This window comes from Ovis canadensis, chromosome 6, assembly GCF_042477335.2.
Source record: "Ovis canadensis isolate MfBH-ARS-UI-01 breed Bighorn chromosome 6, ARS-UI_OviCan_v2, whole genome shotgun sequence".
NCBI classification, from domain to species: domain Eukaryota; kingdom Metazoa; phylum Chordata; class Mammalia; order Artiodactyla; family Bovidae; genus Ovis; species Ovis canadensis.
This window is the reverse complement of record NC_091250.1, coordinates 40,754,230-40,775,328: the sequence shown is the minus strand read 5'-3', so window position 1 is coordinate 40,775,328 and position 21,099 is coordinate 40,754,230. Positions and strand designations below refer to the sequence as shown.

The 21,099-nt window shown below is 35.0% G+C and overlaps 1 protein-coding gene across 2 annotated transcripts in view; it reads right to left on the bottom strand.

Annotated features, from left to right (window-relative positions):
• DNAJB14 (DnaJ heat shock protein family (Hsp40) member B14) overlaps positions 1-21,099 on the bottom strand; it is a 41,357-nt gene that overhangs the window by 9,610 nt on the left and 10,648 nt on the right. The window contains exons 2-4 of one of the 2 annotated variants that reach the window (XM_069593630.1): positions 14,237-14,408; positions 8,478-8,623; positions 1,006-1,191 (exon numbers count right to left, since the gene is read on the bottom strand). In XM_069593630.1, coding sequence (XP_069449731.1) covers positions 1,006-1,191; positions 8,478-8,623; positions 14,237-14,408 — 504 coding nt within the window. The remainder of the gene's footprint in view (positions 1-1,005; positions 1,192-8,477; positions 8,624-14,236; positions 14,409-21,099) is intronic. The other variant, XM_069593631.1, reaches the window with a different exon arrangement.

Genomic DNA, 21,099 nt, shown 5'->3' with positions numbered 1-21,099 from the left:
ATCAGAAATCAGAAATTCACTATTTCCTGCAAGATTTCTAATTGTTCCTAGCATATTTTTAGTCCAAATTATTAGTCTGAATAATTTTTCCATGAGAGGGAATTACATATCCTAATACGTCTCAAGGTTATATTTTCAGTCATTAATTTGTTTTACATATCCTCTTTCTTTCAAGGATGTTTTACGAAATACCTTATCAATGACCACAATGTTTCTCAATAATATTCAGACAGTGCTACCAGGCCACATTATACTGCTACATTCATAAAGACTCTCCTAATTTTGAATGGGATGTTTATTTAACTCAGCACCTTTTTAAACTGTGGTAAACAAGACTAGAGCTACAATTTTAAACACCTTACAGAAGCTACTCTTAAAAAATAACAATTTCCACACGAGCAACTCACAGTAAGTGTGAGTGAAACTCAATACTACATGTGCTGTACTATGGAGTCTATTTATTTAGTAGTGCTTCTACAGCACTTTACTTTGATAGCCTAGTTCAAGTAATTATTTCTATCTTAATGTAATGTAAGTTGTTAAAACCCACTTCATACAGAACCAATGATTCAGACATTTTAATATTCCAATGGAAAATATCTCACATGTATTCATAATATATTTATAATGTTATTAATGAAATATCTATGAAGATCTTCAAAGAACACATGTCAAATAGTCCTCCAAGAGACAGATTACTTCCTATAGTTGTAACAGCATTTAACTAAGACATTGCCACTTGATTTCCTACTTATAGATCCTTTCTTCAGCTTTATGTAAAATACAGAACATCTTTTTAAAATTAAAATATATTCTGGGAAAAAGACAGACTTACAATAAAGCTAATAAGTCTATATTTTCCTCCTATTTTTATGAAGAACTATCACAGGATCATAATACTATAAGAAATGTCAGAGGGAGGTACATAAATCTCTAAATAGCCTAATTGGTGGTGAGGATCTCTAGCTTCATAAAATATAATATTTATAATTAACACTAAAATACCTGAAGGAAATCCGCCACCAAAGAATATATTAAACAAATCTTCTGGAGTTATATCAGCTTCACAACCTCTATGGAAATTAAATCTACCATTGTTCTGCTGATTACATGCTTGTTCTTCATTGCCTGTGAGGTCATACTGCTTTCGTTTTTCTGGATTGCTTAAAACAGCATAAGCATTTCCAATCTCTGCAAAAGTAATGAGAAGTTGATAAGCACAGTTTTTACAGTAAAAAAGACTGTACCATATAAAAACTACTTGTCAAACAACAACAAAAAATATTTGAGGCTAATCAGAAGAAAAAAACAACAGTAACAATTTCTTTTAAAGGTATTATATACATTACTTATATGTATTGCCTCCCAATACAATTTTTTATACTGTATAGTCTCCCTACTGCCTTGAACATAAAGGAATGCCCATCTTGCTTTCTTACTATTGTGCTCTACCCCTAATAGCCTGCTATTATTTCCTTTTTGAGTATCCTAATCTAGTCACTCACTAGTAACAGCAATAGCTACCAACTGCCAGGCTCTGAACCCAAATATCTTATTACATTATCCATTATTATCCCCACTTTACAGATGAAGTCCCCAAGTTTCAAAAGGGTTAGGAAACTTGCTCAAGATCAAAGTTATTTTAGCACAGTAAGTAATCTCTCTGCAAGCGACACCATAAAACTTTTTTTTGCACACACCAGCCCAGAGTGAGCTATTCTTCATTCTAATCCTGAACAATTTATTTCTCTTAAACTGTCAACTCCATGAAGGTAGGAACTGTGTGTTTCACTGCATAATCTCCATGGTCTAGCATAAAGTCTGAATTAAAAAAAAAATGAATCCATATAGTCTCTAGTTTTCCTATCTTACTTTGCTACTTTTGTGATATTCATAAAAAGTTTGATTTCCTATCTCATATTTCCATGTCCAAAAGAGCACATTAATTACCAAAATGTCTTCTTGAGGTAATTTACAAAAACTGTACTGTTTTAATCTAACAGCAGGAATTACCCTATTCTTATTCTGAAATTTCTAATAACTAATCATTTCACAAATACAACTTGCTTCTCAAACTAGATCATAAGCCTCTTGCATATGGGATTATTTTAAAAATACTTTCTGGATCCCATGTGGTGGTTGTCATAGGTACTGAACAAGCAAATAGATGCTCATTAGGTAGTTGTTTCTGGATGACTGCATATCACATTGAAATTAATTATATGCAGATACTCTGGAACTTTTTTCTGAGTCAGAGATAGCTTTCCAGTCATCTGTGAACACTATGGAATGAAAATTTAGGTGAATAGTCCATTTATCTTGAGGAGATGGCCTAAAACTTTCTTTAGATTTCCAAATAGATCTATGACTCAGAAATATAGCAATAATTTATAATGTTGCTCCAATGGGAAAGCATAATCAGAGATCCAAGTAATATACTTATAAACACCACCAAGGTACCTACCCAAAAAAGAAGCATATCTATCAATATCTGCCAAAGCTGTACTTCCAGTATTAGTAACAGTTTTAGGATTTTTAACCTTTATACACTGAACCTATTTCAGGTTCATAATGCTATTACTTTTTAAACTATTAACATGTTGGCAACTCAATTCTACTTCTAAGACTTTGCTATAAAAAGAATTTCCAAATGCTATGATATTTTAGATGATATTTGTGAAAAATTGTCATAATTCACAATTGTATATGTAAGACAATTTATCTACTGTGACAAATTTACTATTTATTTACCTTGTGCTATACCTATAATCAATACTTTTTTTCAGTTCTTTATTACCTTAAAAATTAAAACCAAAATTCATTTTGGTATTCAAAGCCTCACAAAATACATTTCCATCTCAGTGTTGTTTACTTCACAAAAAGATACATTCCACTTTATTAATTTTCCTTTAATTACACTGTTTATTTTGAGGTAAACTATAGAGTCATATGAAGTTGTAAAGAGTAATATAGATAGACTCTTCTATCCATTACCCAATTTCCCCCATGGTAGTACCTTATAAAATTATTATATCAAGGATACTGACATTGATAACAATCAGGATAGAAAACATTTCCAGCACCATCTCAGGCTGCCCTTTTATACCCACACCTACTTCCTTCTCGCCCTTCCGCTTTTAACTCCCCACAACTACCGACTTGTCTTCTCTATTTATACAATTTTGACATTACAAGAATGTTAAATCAATGGAATAACACGGTATATAAATGGAATGAAATCTCCTAGATTGATCTTTTCCAATCAGCATAGTTTTTTGGAGATTGATCCAAGCTGTTATGTAAGTCATTCATTCCTTTTACTGCTGATTAGTTCTCCATGGTATGGATGTATCACTGATTCACTAATCACCCAATGAACAACACCTGCATTGTTTCTAGGTTTTGGTTGTTACAAATAAAACTGCTATGTACATTCATGAACAGGTTTGTATGTAAATATATATTTTTATTTCTAGGATAAGTTCCTAGAAATGCAATTGCTGTGTTGTCTATTAGTTAAATACTTAGTTTTGTGAGAAACTGCCAAACTGTTTTATAGAGTGACAATGTCATCTCATAATCCATCAGCAATGTGTAAGTGATCCAGTTACTCTGCATCTGTACCAGTATTTGGTGTTCCTACTTTTTTTAATATTAACCATTCTAATAAGTATGCAGTAGAATCTCATTTTGGTCTTACCTTGCAATATCTCTAATGGCTAATGAATGATACTAAAAACTTTTTCACATGCATACTTGCCATGTGTATATAATCTTTAGTAGGATGTCTCTTCATGTCTCATATCCATTTTCTAATAGGGTTGTCTATTTTTTTAATTGGGAGTTTGGGGGAGTTCTTTATATATTCTGGACACTAGTCCTTTGTCAGATAGGTAGGTGCTTGGCAAATATTTTCTCCTTCCTTGTTGCTTGTCTTTTCTTCTACTTCATAGCATCTTTGCAAAGCAAACAAAAAAAATTTTTTATCAAGTCCAACTATCTACTTTTTGTGTTATAAACTGTCTCGTGTTAAACTTGAAGAAGTCATTACATAGCCTACGATCCTAAAAATTTGCTCCCATGATTTTTTGCTAAAAGTTGAAGTGCTCTCTTATACTTCATAAGATTCATGTTGAAATCATTCTTATATAAAGCATGAGATTTATTTCAAGGTTAAATTTTGTTGTTTGTTTTGCCTATGAATGTCCAGTTGCTCCAAAACTATTTTGTTGAAAAGGCTACCTTTTCGCCACTGAATTGATTTTGCACCTCTGTAATATCTCTATGGGTTCCCATCCTGTTCCACTGATCTGTGTGTCTCTCCTTCTGCCAATTCTATACTATTTTGCTAACCATAGTTAGAATGTAAGTCCTAAAATCAGGTACACTTATTACTCCTACTTTAATGAATCACTTATTCAGGTTCTTTGTATTTCCATATGACTTTTAGAATAAACTTCCTTTTATCTACACAGAAGTCTGTTAAGATTTTGACAGGAACTGTATTAAATTTGTATATCAACTTGGGGAATCTTGACATCTTTACTACTGTGTCTTTCGATCTATGAACATGATATATCATTCTATTTATTTAGATCCTCTCTGATTTTTTTCATTAATATTATATAGTTTTCAGCAAACAAATCTTACACAAGTTTTGTTAAATTTACACCTAAGTATTTCTTGTGTGTGTGTGATTATAAATAGTAATGCATTTTTAAATTTCAGTATCTACATATTTAGTATGCAGAAATATACTAAATAGTATACATTAGTATGCAGAAGTATACTAAATAGTAATCGATCTTTTTATGTTTATCTTATACCCTGAAATCTTGCAGGATTTACTTACTGGTTCTAGGATTTTTTTTCTTTTAGGTATACATTCCTTGGTATTTTATACATGATCATGTTATTTGCAAATAGGGACAGTTTGTGTGCCTTTCATTTCTTTCTCTCACCTAAATGCACTGATTAGAGTTTCCAACACTATGCTGAATAACTTATATTTGTTTTGTTTTATAACTAATTCAGTTGTACTTTAGTGTGAGTAACAGGGAAAAGTCTTCCTGAAAGTGGAAGTCCTCACTGACTTTTAAATCACTTCCTTCATTCTCATAACCAAGTTTCTGCCATCTTCTTTAACCAAAGAAATCATACTCATCTTGAGAATACATAATTCTCACCTATAATATGAAAGCTTCTCCAATTACTCTGATTATAACTCTGCTGTATCTTTCTGGCTTTTCTTTGGATATCTTTATTCTATGTTTTGAATTTTAATTACATTCAGTCTTCTGGGAGATCCTGGGTAAATGTTAATCTCTTTAAGATTCATATTTTCTTACTTGCAAAGGGATGACACTGGTCCCTGTTTACTTCAGAAGATTTTTAATAACATTAAAGTTTTAAAAATGGGAATGAAAAACTATAAAATGCTTGTTGAATGTTAGGTATTACTATTATTCCAAATGTTCTGTGTGAGATTTGTCTCCTCTTCATAAATTACAAATTCATTTAATAAGAGGATATCTTATATTTTCTTCTTGTATTTCTCTAGAAGAACTAGCCCATAAGGTAGACTGACTTCTCTATTCTTAGAAGTTCACTCTAGATGTTAAGAACACTGAGGGGGTTCTCTTGTGGCTCAATGGTAAAGAATCCACCTGCCGATGCAGATGACACAGGTTCAGTCCAGGAAGATCCCACCACATGCCTCGGATCAACTAAGCTCGTGAGCCACAACTACTGAGCCTGTGCTCGAGAGCCCGGGAACCACAACTACTGAAGCTTGTGTGCCCTAGAGCCTGGCTCTGCAGCAGGAGAAGCCACCGCAATGAGAAGCGTATGCAACATTACTAGAGAGCAGCCCCTGCTTGCCACAACTAGAGAAAAGCCCATATAACAATGAAGACCTAGCACAGTCAAAAAGAAAGAAAGGAAAAAAGAATCCTGAACTACCAAAACCTGACATGGGCAGTAGCATCTGATCCATTATTATTTAACAAACAAACGTACAAACACTTAATCAATGCCCTTTGTAATCAGATTCATGCGTATGTCTACAGGCACATGTATTATTCAGTCTATGAAATACTTGGAGTCTTCGAAGATAATGCAGACAGGGCATATTTTGAAAATATTCACATCAGAGAGAAGGAAAGGGATCCATTTCAAATATTTTTAAAGGTATGTTTATATGTATTATGCAAGTTATTGTCTAGATGTAAATAAAATATTCCCTGCTTTGAGAAATTCACAAACCTAATTAAAGGACAAAGAGCTACATGAACTTAAGAGTTCATTTAATCTACTCTCTTTGATGGTAAGTTTTTAAAGTTTTACAAAACACACATCGAAAATGTATCTTCTATCTAATCTCATTCCTTTAACTAATTGTCTCTTTTTCTATTCTTGAAGGAAATAAAAACAAAAATGGTTTCCATCTTCTGTAAAAAGTATTTCAGCAATCACAGAGCAATAAATCTATACTTCTCTCTTATACAAACAAAAAACTATAGTCTTTATTTAGACTAAATAGCTTGGTATCCTAGACACAGAAGTTAAGATCAATTGATTAAAGAGAAAATAAGATGATTCAGAAGGTCATGCAAAGATCCTATGTGCTGAATGAAGGAAACTTGCCACTTCTCTGTGATGACACACTAGCAGTAATATTGTCTAATTAACTACCTTTGTTCACCAGTCTTCTGTGGCTTACAGTCTGGGTTTTCTTTTATTTCTTTATAGCTGCACCATGTGGCATGCAGGATTCCCCATCCAGGGGTTGAACCTATGCCCCTTGAAATGGAAGCACAGAGTCGTAACCACTGGATTACCAGGGAAGTTCCAACAATCTGGGTTTTCTATGTAGTATCTACTCAATGAAAAATGGGTTCATCAACCACCATCCTATTATGATCCTCTTTGGGATTAATAAATTGGCATTCTGATTTACAAATAACCTTCTGTGGATTGAATAATGTGCACCTTTCCTCTACAGATGAGTCACCACCCAGCATGTTGATAAATATTGTTTCTAGTTTTGCAAATTAGAGCATTAGATTCTGAAATGTACCACATCAAAGTAGCATCACCTTTGTAAAACTTCTCTGAGTGTCTGTGTGGGGTGACATTTATGTTGCTCATCTCTTCAAAACACAACACAAGCTGTAAAAATATTGGTAGATCCACTCACTGTTATTCTAAGACCAATAATGCTATTAATAACACAACTTCAATACAGAAATGGGAGAAAGAAGCATGTTCTTAGCATTAACGAAGAATTAATACTGAAATCATCTAACAGATCACAGACGTGCAAATAATTCACTGCCAAATATTTTAAACATCTTAAAAACCAAAAATTTTAAATTAAATGATTTTAATTCAGAATGTGAAAAAAAGTTTTTTAACTTGGTGGGGGGAATATGTGGTAAAAGTTAGTGTTTTTGAGCAAAGAAGCTTTTCCTGTACTTTTAATATGCTACTTTTAATTTAAGGAATCAATCAGAGAAGGTTCTCACTGTCACAGTGATATTTTAATTCCAGTACCACTTTGGCAGCTGCTTTTATTGAACTATATTAATAAACCCCAAATGTATGCTGATTGGCAACATCCTTTAAGAAATAAAACCATTCTGGAAACAATTTTAATGATATTTTGTTGAATGACCAATTGAGTCATCTATTTTTAAGGGAAATTAAAAAAATTAGTGTCTCCTTTCTGTTATTCCAAGGCCCCAGCATTTCACCGTAAACATCATACGTTGGCTCTATGAATGCCAAATTCACAAAAACAAATAATTACAAACTTAAGCATTTTCTTATTAATCAGAAAATAACTCTTATGAATAAACTGTAATAAACATGAAATTATAAAATCAGTTCTCTCATGCTTGTTTACTAAATTGACAAAATAAAACTGAAGTAATGAAGAAAATGAAGAAAAATGAATAGTAGCTAAGAGGAAAGAAACACATTTGAAAAAAAATCATGTTAGAACTACATATGAAAAATGCAAAAAATTGTCTCGAGTTAACAGAAATAGAAGAACACTGGACAAACAGTGATTCTAAGTAATTTTCCAATTCTAGACAGTCTCTAATATTTCAAAAACTCATAGAAAATATATTTTGCTTTTAATTCCTTTAGAACCAGCTGATAATATGCTAGAAGTTCATGCATAGTCATCACACTACTTGTGTGGTAAACAAGAAAGCATGTTGTGTATCTAGAAAAGTTACTTTGAAATTTGCAAAAATTGACATGATGCTTTTGTGAATACAAATAGCATTTGTTTGGCTCTTGGTATAACAAGTTAAGCTTTAAAGGATTTTGAGGACCCATGCTTATAGCTGGTCCTCACCAGTCTAAAATGCTTATGCTCCAATCTAAAGGTAGGACTTAGTATCTGAAATACTGTAAAGTGAATTCTAAAAAGAGCTTAGAAAATTGCTTTAAAAGGTTTACTTTACTTTTAAAAGCATCTGTTGCTCCAGGTGCATGGTTTTTGTCTGGATGAAACTTCAAAGCAAGCTTTCTATAAGCTTTTTTCAAATCTTCATCACCAGCATCTTTGGTTACTCCAAGTACTTCATAGTAATTTTTACATTTGTTTATGCTGTGAACAAGAGAGTGTGTTACAAGTAAATTTCAAGGAAGAACTCTGAGTAATACTTCTAATTCTTTATTGATTCAGTTCAGTTCACTTCAGTCCAGTTGCTCAGGTGTGTCCAACTCTTTGCAACCCCATGAATCGCAGCACACCAGGCCTCCCTGTCTATCACCAACTCGCAGAGTTCACTCAAACTCATGTCCATCGAGTAGGTGATGCCATCCAACCATCTCATTCTCTGTCGTCCCCTTCTCCTCCTGCCCCCAACCACTCCCAGCATCAGGGTCTTTTCCAATGAGTCAGCGCTTCACATGAGGTGGCCAAAGTATTGGAGTTTCAGCTTGAGCATCAGTCCTTCCAATGAACACCAGAATAGTATAAAGAACTATTTGCGGATTGTTTTCTCAATATCAAATGATAGTCTATCCACTAAGGGTCATTGCTCCATTTTCTTTTCAACCACAGACTATTTCTCCAACCCCTCTCTAATAAGAATTGACCATGAGAATGTCCTTGTACAATTTATCACAACTACAGAGAAGTAAAGCAAAGCTCATAACAAATGTGGATGGAGGACAGAGCACATACTAAAATGAGAGATTAAGAACAATTTTATAGTACTCTTAAATAGATGAGAAATCCCAAAACTGCTCTCAAGATGCCACGGCTAAGGAGTAACAGACATTGCATTTCAAGAGTTTTGTGGTTGCATAATGCAAACCTAACCAAATAGCAAAGCAACAGTTTAGTGCATGTAAAACAACTACTGTATCCCATGGCTTAAATGTCAAAGCAAGTGAATTCGGCTAGGCAATGTTAAAGAGAGTTCACCTGTGTTACTCTCTATGAAAGATAAAATCTCATAATAAAACACATTATGGGACTCAAACATATTTGTTACACCTGATTTTCATTTTGATGAACATACTCTTAAAAGACTACTTACATAGTTTATAACCCTAAATATGCGACATTTAAGCCCAGAGTCTTTGAAGTAGGTTAGGAAAAGAAGTACTGGGAATGGAGCAAAGAACACTAATCCTTTTGGATGCTTATATTTTCTCATGACCTAATAATTTTCCTTCACTAAAATACAGATATATTTTACATATTTTTTGGTGTGTACTTTATGACTTTAAATGTGTTCCATGTATGAGTGGCTTGATGACAGGTAGTAAGAGGTTAATGGACCTGAGGCACAATTGCTCACTGACAGCTAGAGGACTGCAAAGACTGACTCTAAGTGTTCTAAGAAAAGAGAAAAGATTGACCTTTTTTTGCTACTAAACCTATTAGTCATCACAGAGCTTGGTACATGAGGGGTTCTCAGTAAATATTTATGGAATAAATGAACTTTAGTTCTCCTTTCATAATGAAAGCATTCATCATTTGTTATATGAACAAGGGTAAAAAGAGAACACACTGAAAAGATTATAGAATTCTTTTATAATCACATCAACAAAAATACGTTCGGCAGTCTTCTTCAGAGTAATAATAATTAAAATTAGACTTTTCTACTTTAGATAATAAATACCGACACAAGTCAATTTTATTTCATAATCATGGTATTTCCTTTATTTAGGAAATAATGTTTATTGAGCAAAAATAACTAATATTTATTGATTCATTATTGAGTCAATAATATTTATATCCCAGGGTTCTTGAGATCAGTTAGTGAACAAAACAGAAAATGATTACTCTATCTTTGTAGAGACTCATTTTCCTAGATATGTTAAGAAACTATGTGACAGAAATAAAGGGAAGAAGGACAAGTACAGGTAGTAAGAGGTTAATGGATCCGAGGCACAGTCTGGATCTGTGTGTCCGGAAGAGGAGAAATTCTTTGAGAAGCCAGTAGAGAGGTATAAAGTCAATGTCACCAATGGACAAACTGTAGACTACATATTTCAAGTAATGCTAAAAATATACTTATTTACTTAACTTTTCACACCTAAGTAAGAAATTACCATTCACGTATTAATTTTAATCCACACCTTTTCACCAGCTGATGCATTTGTCACACTTTTTATAGTTTGCTCCTTCTTCTCCATCCTCATTGAAGAATTAAAAAAGAAAGGAAGGGAGAAAAAGAAAATAAGAAGAGGTAAACTGTTACCTGCGCTGGAAGGAAATATGTGGACAAAGGCCAGAAAGATGTGTCTGGGAGCTCAACAAGGGAGGAGTACACATGGCTCAACTTTATGTCTTCCTTTATGTGCTAGAAAGCATATTGGCCAGGGCAGGGAGGCCTCGTTCTATTCTTTTTTCACATGTTATAGATGACTTTTTGTTGTTGTTATTATAGATGATTTTTAAATATACTCCAAATTTAATTGGTATTTAGGAAAATAATTCTTTATTCCTGAGACAAAAGATTATTTATTCTATAAATTTAGCAAAATGATTTGTTTCCATTTAAAGAAGTATAGCTTAAAACCAATCCTAATGAAATCCCCATAATTCAAATAATTTTAACAGTTATACAGAAGTGTTCCTAACTGATAAACATAATGATGGCCAGTTAATGATTTCACACTGATCATATTTTTAAAACAAAAAGATGGGCTTCTTTCCCAATGAGATATTAAAAATCTCCTCAAATAAGATCTAGGACACCTTTTGTACTGTGATTTTTCAACGCATTTCAACACTCAAAGACAATAAATAGTGCTTAGTTTCACAGAATATGAGTTTTACAAAGTTACACACTTTTTGTTCAGTCTTACTGTATGCTAGCTCTTACTTATGCAATGGATGCAGTATTATTGCATGGCTTCTCCCTTTGAGCCAAAATGTCACTGAGCAACTTGTTTACATAATCATGCTAACCAACAAGATAACATGGCTTTCTTCAGAAAAATCCCCTGTGTACAGGTAAAACAAAAGCACACAGCATGTAAGTGTTTGCTGGTGATCTGTTACCTCACTAAAGCAACACTTATGAAGGTTAATATGATGAATAAGTGTTACATGATTAGCTAAAGCTAAGCAACTCTTATATAAGGAAGCAAATGAAATACTCTGAATAACTCAGGGATTCTATTAAAGAATGTTCTGATCATATTAATCCCCCCCAAAACTACACTTATGTAATACAATAAAAAGGTATGCTAAAATTGATCAGAGAAACCATCTCTAAACACAGGCGTAAACCTAAGCTAATTCTTGTAACTCACTAAGGATTCAGTCTGAAACTTGGCTGGTTCCTCAGTGCTGGCCAGCAATCCTCCCTTCCTGTCTGCCTTTCTGTCTGCAAGTATTCCATACTTTCACCATTCTTCTCAAGCTTTCAATCTTATCTCTTTCTTCTAACCTCAGAGGATAACTTCATCTCCAATTTCACAGAGAATACAGACCCAACAGATAGGATCTCTCTCAACAGGATCTCTCTCAACATTTTATTTCCATCTGCCCAATTCTGGCCACATACAAAAGTGGGTCTGTACCCACCATCATCTTTCATTCTTCCATTCTCAAAACGTCCCCCTGCCTATCTACTAAGAAAGAGAGGAAAACAAAACACTGCTCTTCTCTCTTTATTTCTACCATTCCTTGAGCTACTCCTCTTTTCCCTTCAAGGCTAGAGTAGAAGAAACGAAGAAAAGAGATTTTTAAAAAATAATATCAGATTCAGGAGATTCCTATTCTCCAAAATTTCAATTTGGGGAAGAGGGTATATTTTCCAATATATAGGGGATTCTATAGTCTTTCTTTAAAAACAAATTATAAAATAATTCTAAATAAGAATCACATATAACAAAATTCACTCTAGGTCTTTTACTGAGAATATGTTCTCCTAGTAAAAGTAATTTCTACCAGAAAATACAATTTGGTTTTTGGAGAGAGATGGCTTCCTAGAACACATTTCAGCACACTGTTTAGTAGAAGCTTTTTCTTAAAGAAATTCAAAAGAAGTCTCTCATTTATTCACTTATCTCACTTATTCAGCCTCTGATGCAACACTACAGTTATGAAAGTGGTCACCAACATTATTTATAATTCTTAAAGGAGTTCACTACCATTCAGGCCAATCGAATACCCTTTATCATTATTTCATCATAATTAGGGAGTCTTTGTTCTTATTGTGTTCACACATAGATAAAATGTTACATTTAAACTTTAGCATATGTATGAAAAAAAGTAAACTATAAATACATTGATATTTAATTTAAAAATAACTTCAATTCCAAATAATGCTGAGTTAAAAAGAACTAACTAAAAATAAGAATGGAGAAAAAAAGGAAAAACAACAACAAAAAAAGGAAGGTTAAAAGAGGATAAGAAAGAGCAAATGAGAAAGAAAACTAGCTTTACCTACTCTTCACTTAAGCTGCTGCTGCTGCTGCTGCTAAGTCGCTTCAGTCGTGTCCGACTCTGTGTGACCCCATAGATGGCAGCCCACCAGGCTCCCCGGTCTCTGGGGTTCTCCAGGCAAGAACACTGGAGTGGGTTGCCATTTCCTTCTCCAATGCAGGAAAGTGAAAAGTGAAAGGGAAGTCGCTCAGTCGTGTCCGACTCTTAGTGACCCCATAGACTGCAGCCCACCAGGCTCCTCTGTCCATGGGATTTTCCAGGCAAGAGTACTGGAGTGGGGTGCCATTGCCTTCTCCTTCACTCTCCAAGTTGAATTATCCCATTAATCACTGTTCAGAGTCCTTCACCCTTATACTTTGGATTCCCTAGAGCGCAATTTCAGTACCACATTAATACAGCATCCTTAAGCTGTAGAAGGAAATAATAACAGTATTTTTTCTAGTGTTTCATACTCAGTTCATTTTCTTTTCAGAAAAGATTTTAATTACAAAATTAATAAAGTTAAATCTCCAAAACCCAGTTCATAATTTACCAATTCTACCTAATTTTCCTGCTTTAAGTAGAGGTGTATCATGAAGTAAAAATAAAACACTGAAGCAGAACAATGAGAGTAAGAAAAAATATTAAAAGGAGAAGACTATAGTATTTGCTATATATAAAGACAGCCTTAAAGAAATAATATAAATAGAAAAAAATTTCCTTCATTTATATAAGTAGAAAATTGAAAACGCTTTGCAACCGCCCTCAATATTCTCCTCATGAAATTCTCCTTCATACATACATCTATGCATTTGTTGTTGTTGTTTGTTTTGTTTTTTGTTTAGTTGCTAAGTCATGTCCGTCTCTTTTCCGACCCCCTGGACTATAGCCCATCAGGCTCCTCTGTCCATGGGATTTCCCAGGCAAGAATCCTGGAGCTGCGTTGCCATTCCCTTCTGATGGGGGATCTTCCAGACCCAGGGATAAAACCTAAGTCTCCTGCATTGGCAAGGGGATTCTTTACCACTGAGCCATCAGGGAAGGTTTCACTGTACTGTCTCAAAAAATTGAAGCAATTTTTCTAAAAAAAAATTTTTTTGTGTAATTAGTTTTGTGCCTTATATTTAACAGATGGAAATTTCAATAGAATTGGTAATTTACACTACTTTATAAAGAATATAAAGCATAAGACACCAAGAGTTCAACTCCTCAATGTTTGTTCTTCTATTGAATTGTAATTAAAACCCATTTTTTAGGTCTTACAACATTAAACTTACATTAGCATCAACTACAATTGACACATATTTAAGTCATATTCATTCCTACCTGAGAACTCCATCTACTTGGTCTTTGGTGTAGCCTTTTCCACTTTCACCACTACCGGATGAGCTGTCCTTTGTGCAGTTAGGTTTGCTGTGATCACCACTACCTGATGGTTTTCGGCAGTGAGGGCTATTTCCAGCAGTGCTTCCATTTTTCATGATAATTTCCAACAGTGCTGTAGAAAGATATGGAAAGCATACTCCATCTGTTTACATCAAGGTACATACACATGGTCTTGAGAAGAAAGTTATAAAGTGACAAAATGTGTACTCCAGAAAGATACACCACAGGGCCTTTTTAAATAGATAGTAAGCATTCCCTTATGTACATAGCTGTTCACAGATCACTAATCACTATTTAGAAGTAGAATATTAAGTTTAATGTTAATAACTCAAAATTACTATCACCTAATCTCTTATGACATATTTTATTTGTAATATCATGGTGAAACTGCTGAATATCAAAGAAAACAATAATCCTTAAAGTAGCCGATGAGATTATCTACAAAGAAACAGAAGTTCCCTGGTGACTTCCCTGTTGGCTCAGAGGATAAAGCGTCTGCCTGCAACGCAGGAGACCCGGGTTTGATCCCTGGGTTGGGAAGATCCCCTGGAGAAGGAAATGGCAACCCACTCCAGTATTCTTGCCTGGAGAATCCCATGGACAGAGGAGCCTGGAGGGCTACAGTCCACGGGGTCACAAAGAGTCGGACACGACTGAGCAACTTCACATACACACACTTATTTCCCAACAGCAACAATGGCAGCTAAATTCAGTAATAGCTTCAAAATGCTCAGGGAGAATAGCTGTCAACTTGAGTTCTGCACTGCTGCAGCTACTGCTGCTGGTACGTCGCTTCAGTCATGTCCGACTCTGTGTGATCAGAGTCGGCTTTGGGATACCACTTTACATCCACTACGATGACTATAATCAACAAGGTGGACAATAACACGTTGACCAGGTTGTATTACTAGGAAAATGGGAACAGTCATATATTGCTAGTGGTAATAGGAAATGCAGTGCTTGCTTTGAAAAAAGATCTGGTAGTTTTTTCAAAGATTAAACATATAGTTATAACCTGACCCAATAATCCTATCTCAGTGTATAACCATGAGAAATGAAAACATACATGTATACAAAAACTGGCTCACACATGTTCATAACAGTATTGTTCATAATAGGAAAAAAGTGGAAACAATTGAAATGTCCATCAACTGATGAGTAGAGGAATAAAATGTGACAGGTCCATACAATGGAATACTATGACAATCAAAAAAAAAAAATGAAGTACTGATATATGCTGCAATACAGCTGAACCTTGAAAACATACTAAGTGGAAAAAGTCAGTCACAACAGACAATATACTATATGATACCATTTATACGAAATGAACAGAATAGGCAAATCTAGAGACAGAAAGATCAGTTGTTGCCAAGGGCTACTGGGGAGGGAAGGATGAAATTTGGGAGAAGTAAGAAGTGATTGCTAGTATGAGGTTTCTTTCTGTGATGAAGAAAATGTTCTAAAATTAATGGTTGCAATGGCTGCACAACTCTGTGAACCCACTGAATGGTATATTCTGAATGAGCTGTGAGATAAGTGAATTACATCTCAATAAAGCACTATATATCTTCCCTTGTAGCTCAGTCAGTAAAGAGTCTGCCTGCAATGCTGGAGACCCAGGTTTGATCCCTGGGTCGGGAAGATCCCCTGGAGAAGGAAATGGCAACCCACTCCAGTATTCTTGCCTGGAGAATCCCATGAACAGAGGACCCTGGCAGGCTACAGTCCATGGGGTTGCAAGAGTCAGACACGACTTAGTGACTAAACCACCACCACCAAAACTGTTATATAGATATTTAAAAAATCCAGCAGTCATTGCCACACAGCCTGTGGGTCTCAGCTCCCTGACCAGGTACTGAAACCAGGTCATAGTAATGAAAGTGCTGAATCCTAACCAGTAGATCACCAGAGAACTACCAGTAATTATTTTCAATATTCCAGGAAAACATCTGCTTCATTGAATACACTAAAGCCTTTGACTGTGTGGATACAACAAACTCTGGAGAATTCTTAAAGAGATGGGAATACTAGACCACCTTACCTGCCTTCTGAGAAATCTGTATGCAGGACAAGAAGCAACAGTTAGAACTAGGCATGGAACAGACTGGTTCCAAATTGGGAAAGTAGTATGTCAAGTCTGTATATTGTCACCCTGCTTATTTAACTTCTGTGCAGAGTACATCATGTGAAATGCCACACTGGATGAAGCAGAAGCTGGAATCAAGATTGATGGAGAAATATCAATAACCTCACATACACAGATGACACCACCCTTATGGCAGAAAGTGAAGAAGAACTAAACAGCCTCTTGATGAAAGTGAAAGAGGAGAGAGAAAATGTTGACTTAAAACTCAACATTCAGAAAACTAAGATCATGGTATCTGGTCCCATCACTTCATGGCAAATAGATGGGGAAACAATGGAACCAGTGACAGACTTTTATTTTCTTGGGCTCCAAAATCACTGCAGATGATGATTGTAGCCATAAAATTAAAAGACGCTTGCTCCTTGGAAGAAAAGTTATGACCAATCTAGACAGCATATTAAAAAGCAGAGATTACTTTTCCAACAACGGTCTGTCTAGTCAAAGCTATGGTTTTTCAGTAGTCATGTATGGATATGAGAGTTGGACTACAAAGAAAGCTGAGTGCTGAAGAATTGATGCTTTTGAATTGTGGTGTTGGAGAAGACTCTTGAGAGTCCCTTGGACTGCAAAGAGATCCAACCAGGCAATCCTCAAGGAAATCAGTCCTGAATATTCATTGGAAGGACTGTTGCTGAAGCTGAAACTCCAATACTTTGGCCACCTGATGAGAAGAACTGACTCACTGGAAAAGATTCTGAGGCTGGAAAAGACTGAAGGAAGGAGAGAAGGGGACGATAGAGGATGAGATGGTTGAATGGCATCACTGACTCGATGGACATTCGTTTGAGCAAGCTCCCAGAGTTGGTGAAGGACAGGGAAGCCTGGCATGCTGTAGTTCACAGGGTTGCAAAGACTTGGACACAACTGAGTGACTGAACTGAACTGAACATATAAGAGAACTTTCTTCCGAATCTTTTTCATAGCTCATGCATTCAAGAGGTCACCAAAGACATAAGATATTTAGTTTTTATAACAATTTAGTTGTAGGCGGTACAGAAAGGCTCTTAATTAGGTAGCTATCTAGCAGTTTAACAAGATAATAACATATAGTTTATTTTTAACTATTGCTATCCCTATTGCTAAGTCGCTTTAGTTGTGTCCGACTGACTCTGTGTGACCCCATAGACAGCAGCCCACCAGACTCCCCCGTCTCTGGGATTCTCCAGGCAAGAACACTGGAGTGGGTTGCCATTTCCTTCTCCAATGCATGAGAGTGAAAAGTGAAAGTGAAGTCGCTTAGTTGTGTCCGACTCTTAGTGACCCCATGGACTGCAGCCTACCAGGCTCCTCCGTCCATAGGATTTTTCAGGCAAGAGTACTGGAGTGGGGTGCCATTGCCTTCTCCAATGACAGTGTTAAGTTAGTTAAAAAAGGATGTATTCCTATTGGGTTGCATTTCTAAGTCAATTTTTCAAAGCCCATTTTTATATCTAATCATTCTATTCTACTGGTTAAAAAAAATACTTCTGAAAATCGAAAAGTAAAAATTTCCAATTTTGAAGTTTGCTAATAAAAATTTTCGGAAAGATTTCATAAATACCTATTAATTTCACATGTATGACTCAATCATTTTCCTCCATTAAATATCTGTGCTGAAATAAAAATGAAAATACTGACTCAACATGGTTACCTTATGCAGCCCTTATAAGTTACAATGTGCAAACTAAACAGACAATTTGAGTTCTTTGATTTTATTTTTAAGATGGCTCCATTTCTTAGGACAGAACAATGCAAATACAAGAAGCAGTTCTTGGGACCGGCTGAGACCATATTCATCTGCCCTCTTAAGCCCAAGAACTATAGTTCACAGTTAATGCAATCATATTGACCTTGAGAGTAGAAGCCCTCATGGTCTAGGGGGTAGTAGTTCACAACTTTCTAATACGAAAAGTTTTGTGGAAATTCTGGGAAGGCAGAAGCTTAAATTTTAAATCTCATAAAATCAGAGCAATTAGATAACAAAATTAAAACATCATGTACAAAATCCCAAAATACAAGAAACTGGGACAAACCACCAACAGTTGCAAGGTTTATGTGGGTATTAGTATCTGTGTGGGGAAATATGGAGGACAGTAACAGGGCATTTTACCAGCCCATAGAACAAAATAACTCCAAAAGAGCCAGCAAGGACTCTCTATGAAACACAGCAGGCAAAAATGAGAAAAAGGAATAAAAAGAAATGGGTTTTGCTCACTACAATAGCATGTGATTGAAAGGATTTACAATAAAGTCTTAAGGGCATAGAGTACTCCAATCACTAGAACTCTTAAAACTAATTTGCTCTTAAAACTCTTTGCTCTTCTCTAGGGCAAAGCCACATAAAGAAGAAATTTCTAGGAACAAGATCCAAACTGAAGAGGCTAGGGAAATGGAGAAAAGAAAACAGAAAATTCAGGTCAAGTGAGGAAGGAGAGAGTGAAGAGATCTTATTTATCAAGGTGACATATTTTCAAACACTACACAGAAACTGGAGATCTCTGTGTATTTGACAGGCTAACTTCACATAAAAATAAATAAAATGATAAAAGTTAACTCTGATACAGAGTTACAAAAGATAAAAGAAAACAGGACAGATCTCCAAACACAATGAAAGAAAGCACACCAAAAATACTTGCCAACATAATAGGTAAACACTATAACCTACTATTTCAAAACAAGCTGAAAAGACTTAAAAATTATACATTATACAGAAGAACAACATAAATTAGAATGAAAACAACGCCCCAAATTATCTACCCACTGCTTAAGTGATAAACCGCGGGTGGGGGTGGGGAGCGGGGGGCGGTAATAAAAGGGAGAATCAATTCAAAAAAGAACTAAACTAGAAGAAACAAAGAGTTAATAAACACAACAGATAATGTTGTCTAAGTAAAAGAGAACATAAAAAGGAAGGAAAACATCTTAATTAAATGAAAAAGGCAAAAAATTAGAAAGAAATAGCAAATATTGAAGATAGTTAAAGAAGATCCAACATACACAGGAGTCCTGAAAAAGAAAATTAAAGGAAAAAAAACCAATATAACAATAACTGGAGAAAATTTTTCTGATACAAAAATAAAAATATCTGAAACCAAATAATGAAAGGACAAATTACATATCTAAAAATACTGGCCCAGAAAAACCAACATCAAGATATATTCTAGTAAAATTAATTGGGGATCTAGCCAAAAAGATTAAATGACTTATAAAGGAAAGAGTATTGGATCGTCAGTCTTTGCTCATCAGTAGTACTTGTATAAAACAATAGAATAATATACTTACATATCCAAAGAAAGAAAATTTGAGCCAAAGATTTTGTATCCATCACTAACTTCAAGTGTTAAGACCCACAGATGAACTGTTTTCAACATTCCCCAGAACTTAGGGAACACAGTTCCCACAAGGCCTTCGTAGAAATCTACTAAAGGCTTTAGGAATCCAAAATAAATAGATAAACAAGGACAAAAGGACCAATGGTAAGCACTAAATGTACAGTGACCTATTGTATTAAGACTGAATGACAACTAAAAAAGAGTACATAGTGTATAGTGATAATGAGCTCTGACACTGTAGATAGGTTCGATACTTTTTAAGTGGTAGGCTTCCTCTGTCTTTCCTTTAACTGTGGCGAGGGTGGGGAGGCCAGAAACTGTCTTCTCTTGCTTTTAAATCTGGCACCTGAGGCTTGGACCAAGACAACTTATTGGGACCAAGGTAACACTCAAAGCCTAAAGCATGACTGAGCTTGATAGGGAATGTACCACTGAGGTCAAAAAGGCAACTCATTACATATAGGGGGAAATGAACAAATAAGTAAACTGATGATAACAAGAGCCACATTTCTTGGCTGTCAGAGAATGGAATTACAAATATGAAAATGCAGAAGGCAAGAATGAATCCTATGGACTTCAGAGGGAGGTATGTGAATCTTTGCACAGATTGCGAAATTAATATAGTGTAAATTACTATAGGTATGTGTATATCCACAAATGCATATAAGACACAGATACACATAAACATACATTCATGCGTCATGCATACATATATGTCTTAGCTCTGTCTACTAAGAGGATCTGGAGGCAATGACACACTTGTAGCAATGAGCTTATCAAGTGTCCATATCTTAGTTTCCAAGTATCATTATCCACTAAAAAGAATCAGGACTCCTGGGGAAAGAATTGATTCCCAGGGCAGAGAAAATGAGCTTGAAAACTCTGTGTTTGAAAGTAAAGAAATTCAAAGAATGATGAGGATATGTCATAAGACACAGGAGCTTGAAGGGGCTCTTACGATTAAATCTGAGGCAATCTGAACATCAAAATGAACAGTGGTAATAATAGATTAAATAAGAATCTATAAATCCATATTAATAAATATGGTTGAATGTCAACTAATAAACTGTAGAAGGAATAATGGAATAAGAAAACCAACATTTGGCAACCATCAGAAATTTATTCTGGAAAGAATCATCATTGGATGTTAAAAGGAGCTGGTGGAAGTTTGTTGTAGATTAGGATATTCAGAGTTTTAAAGTATTTTCCCACAAAATATTTATTAACTACAAGAGGGGAAAAAAAGTAAGTTTAGAGTAGACAAACCTGGTAACACCAACTTCACCAAGTGATCAAAGTTAACCTCACCAGTAAGGACCAAATCAGCACGTTCCTGATACGTCACA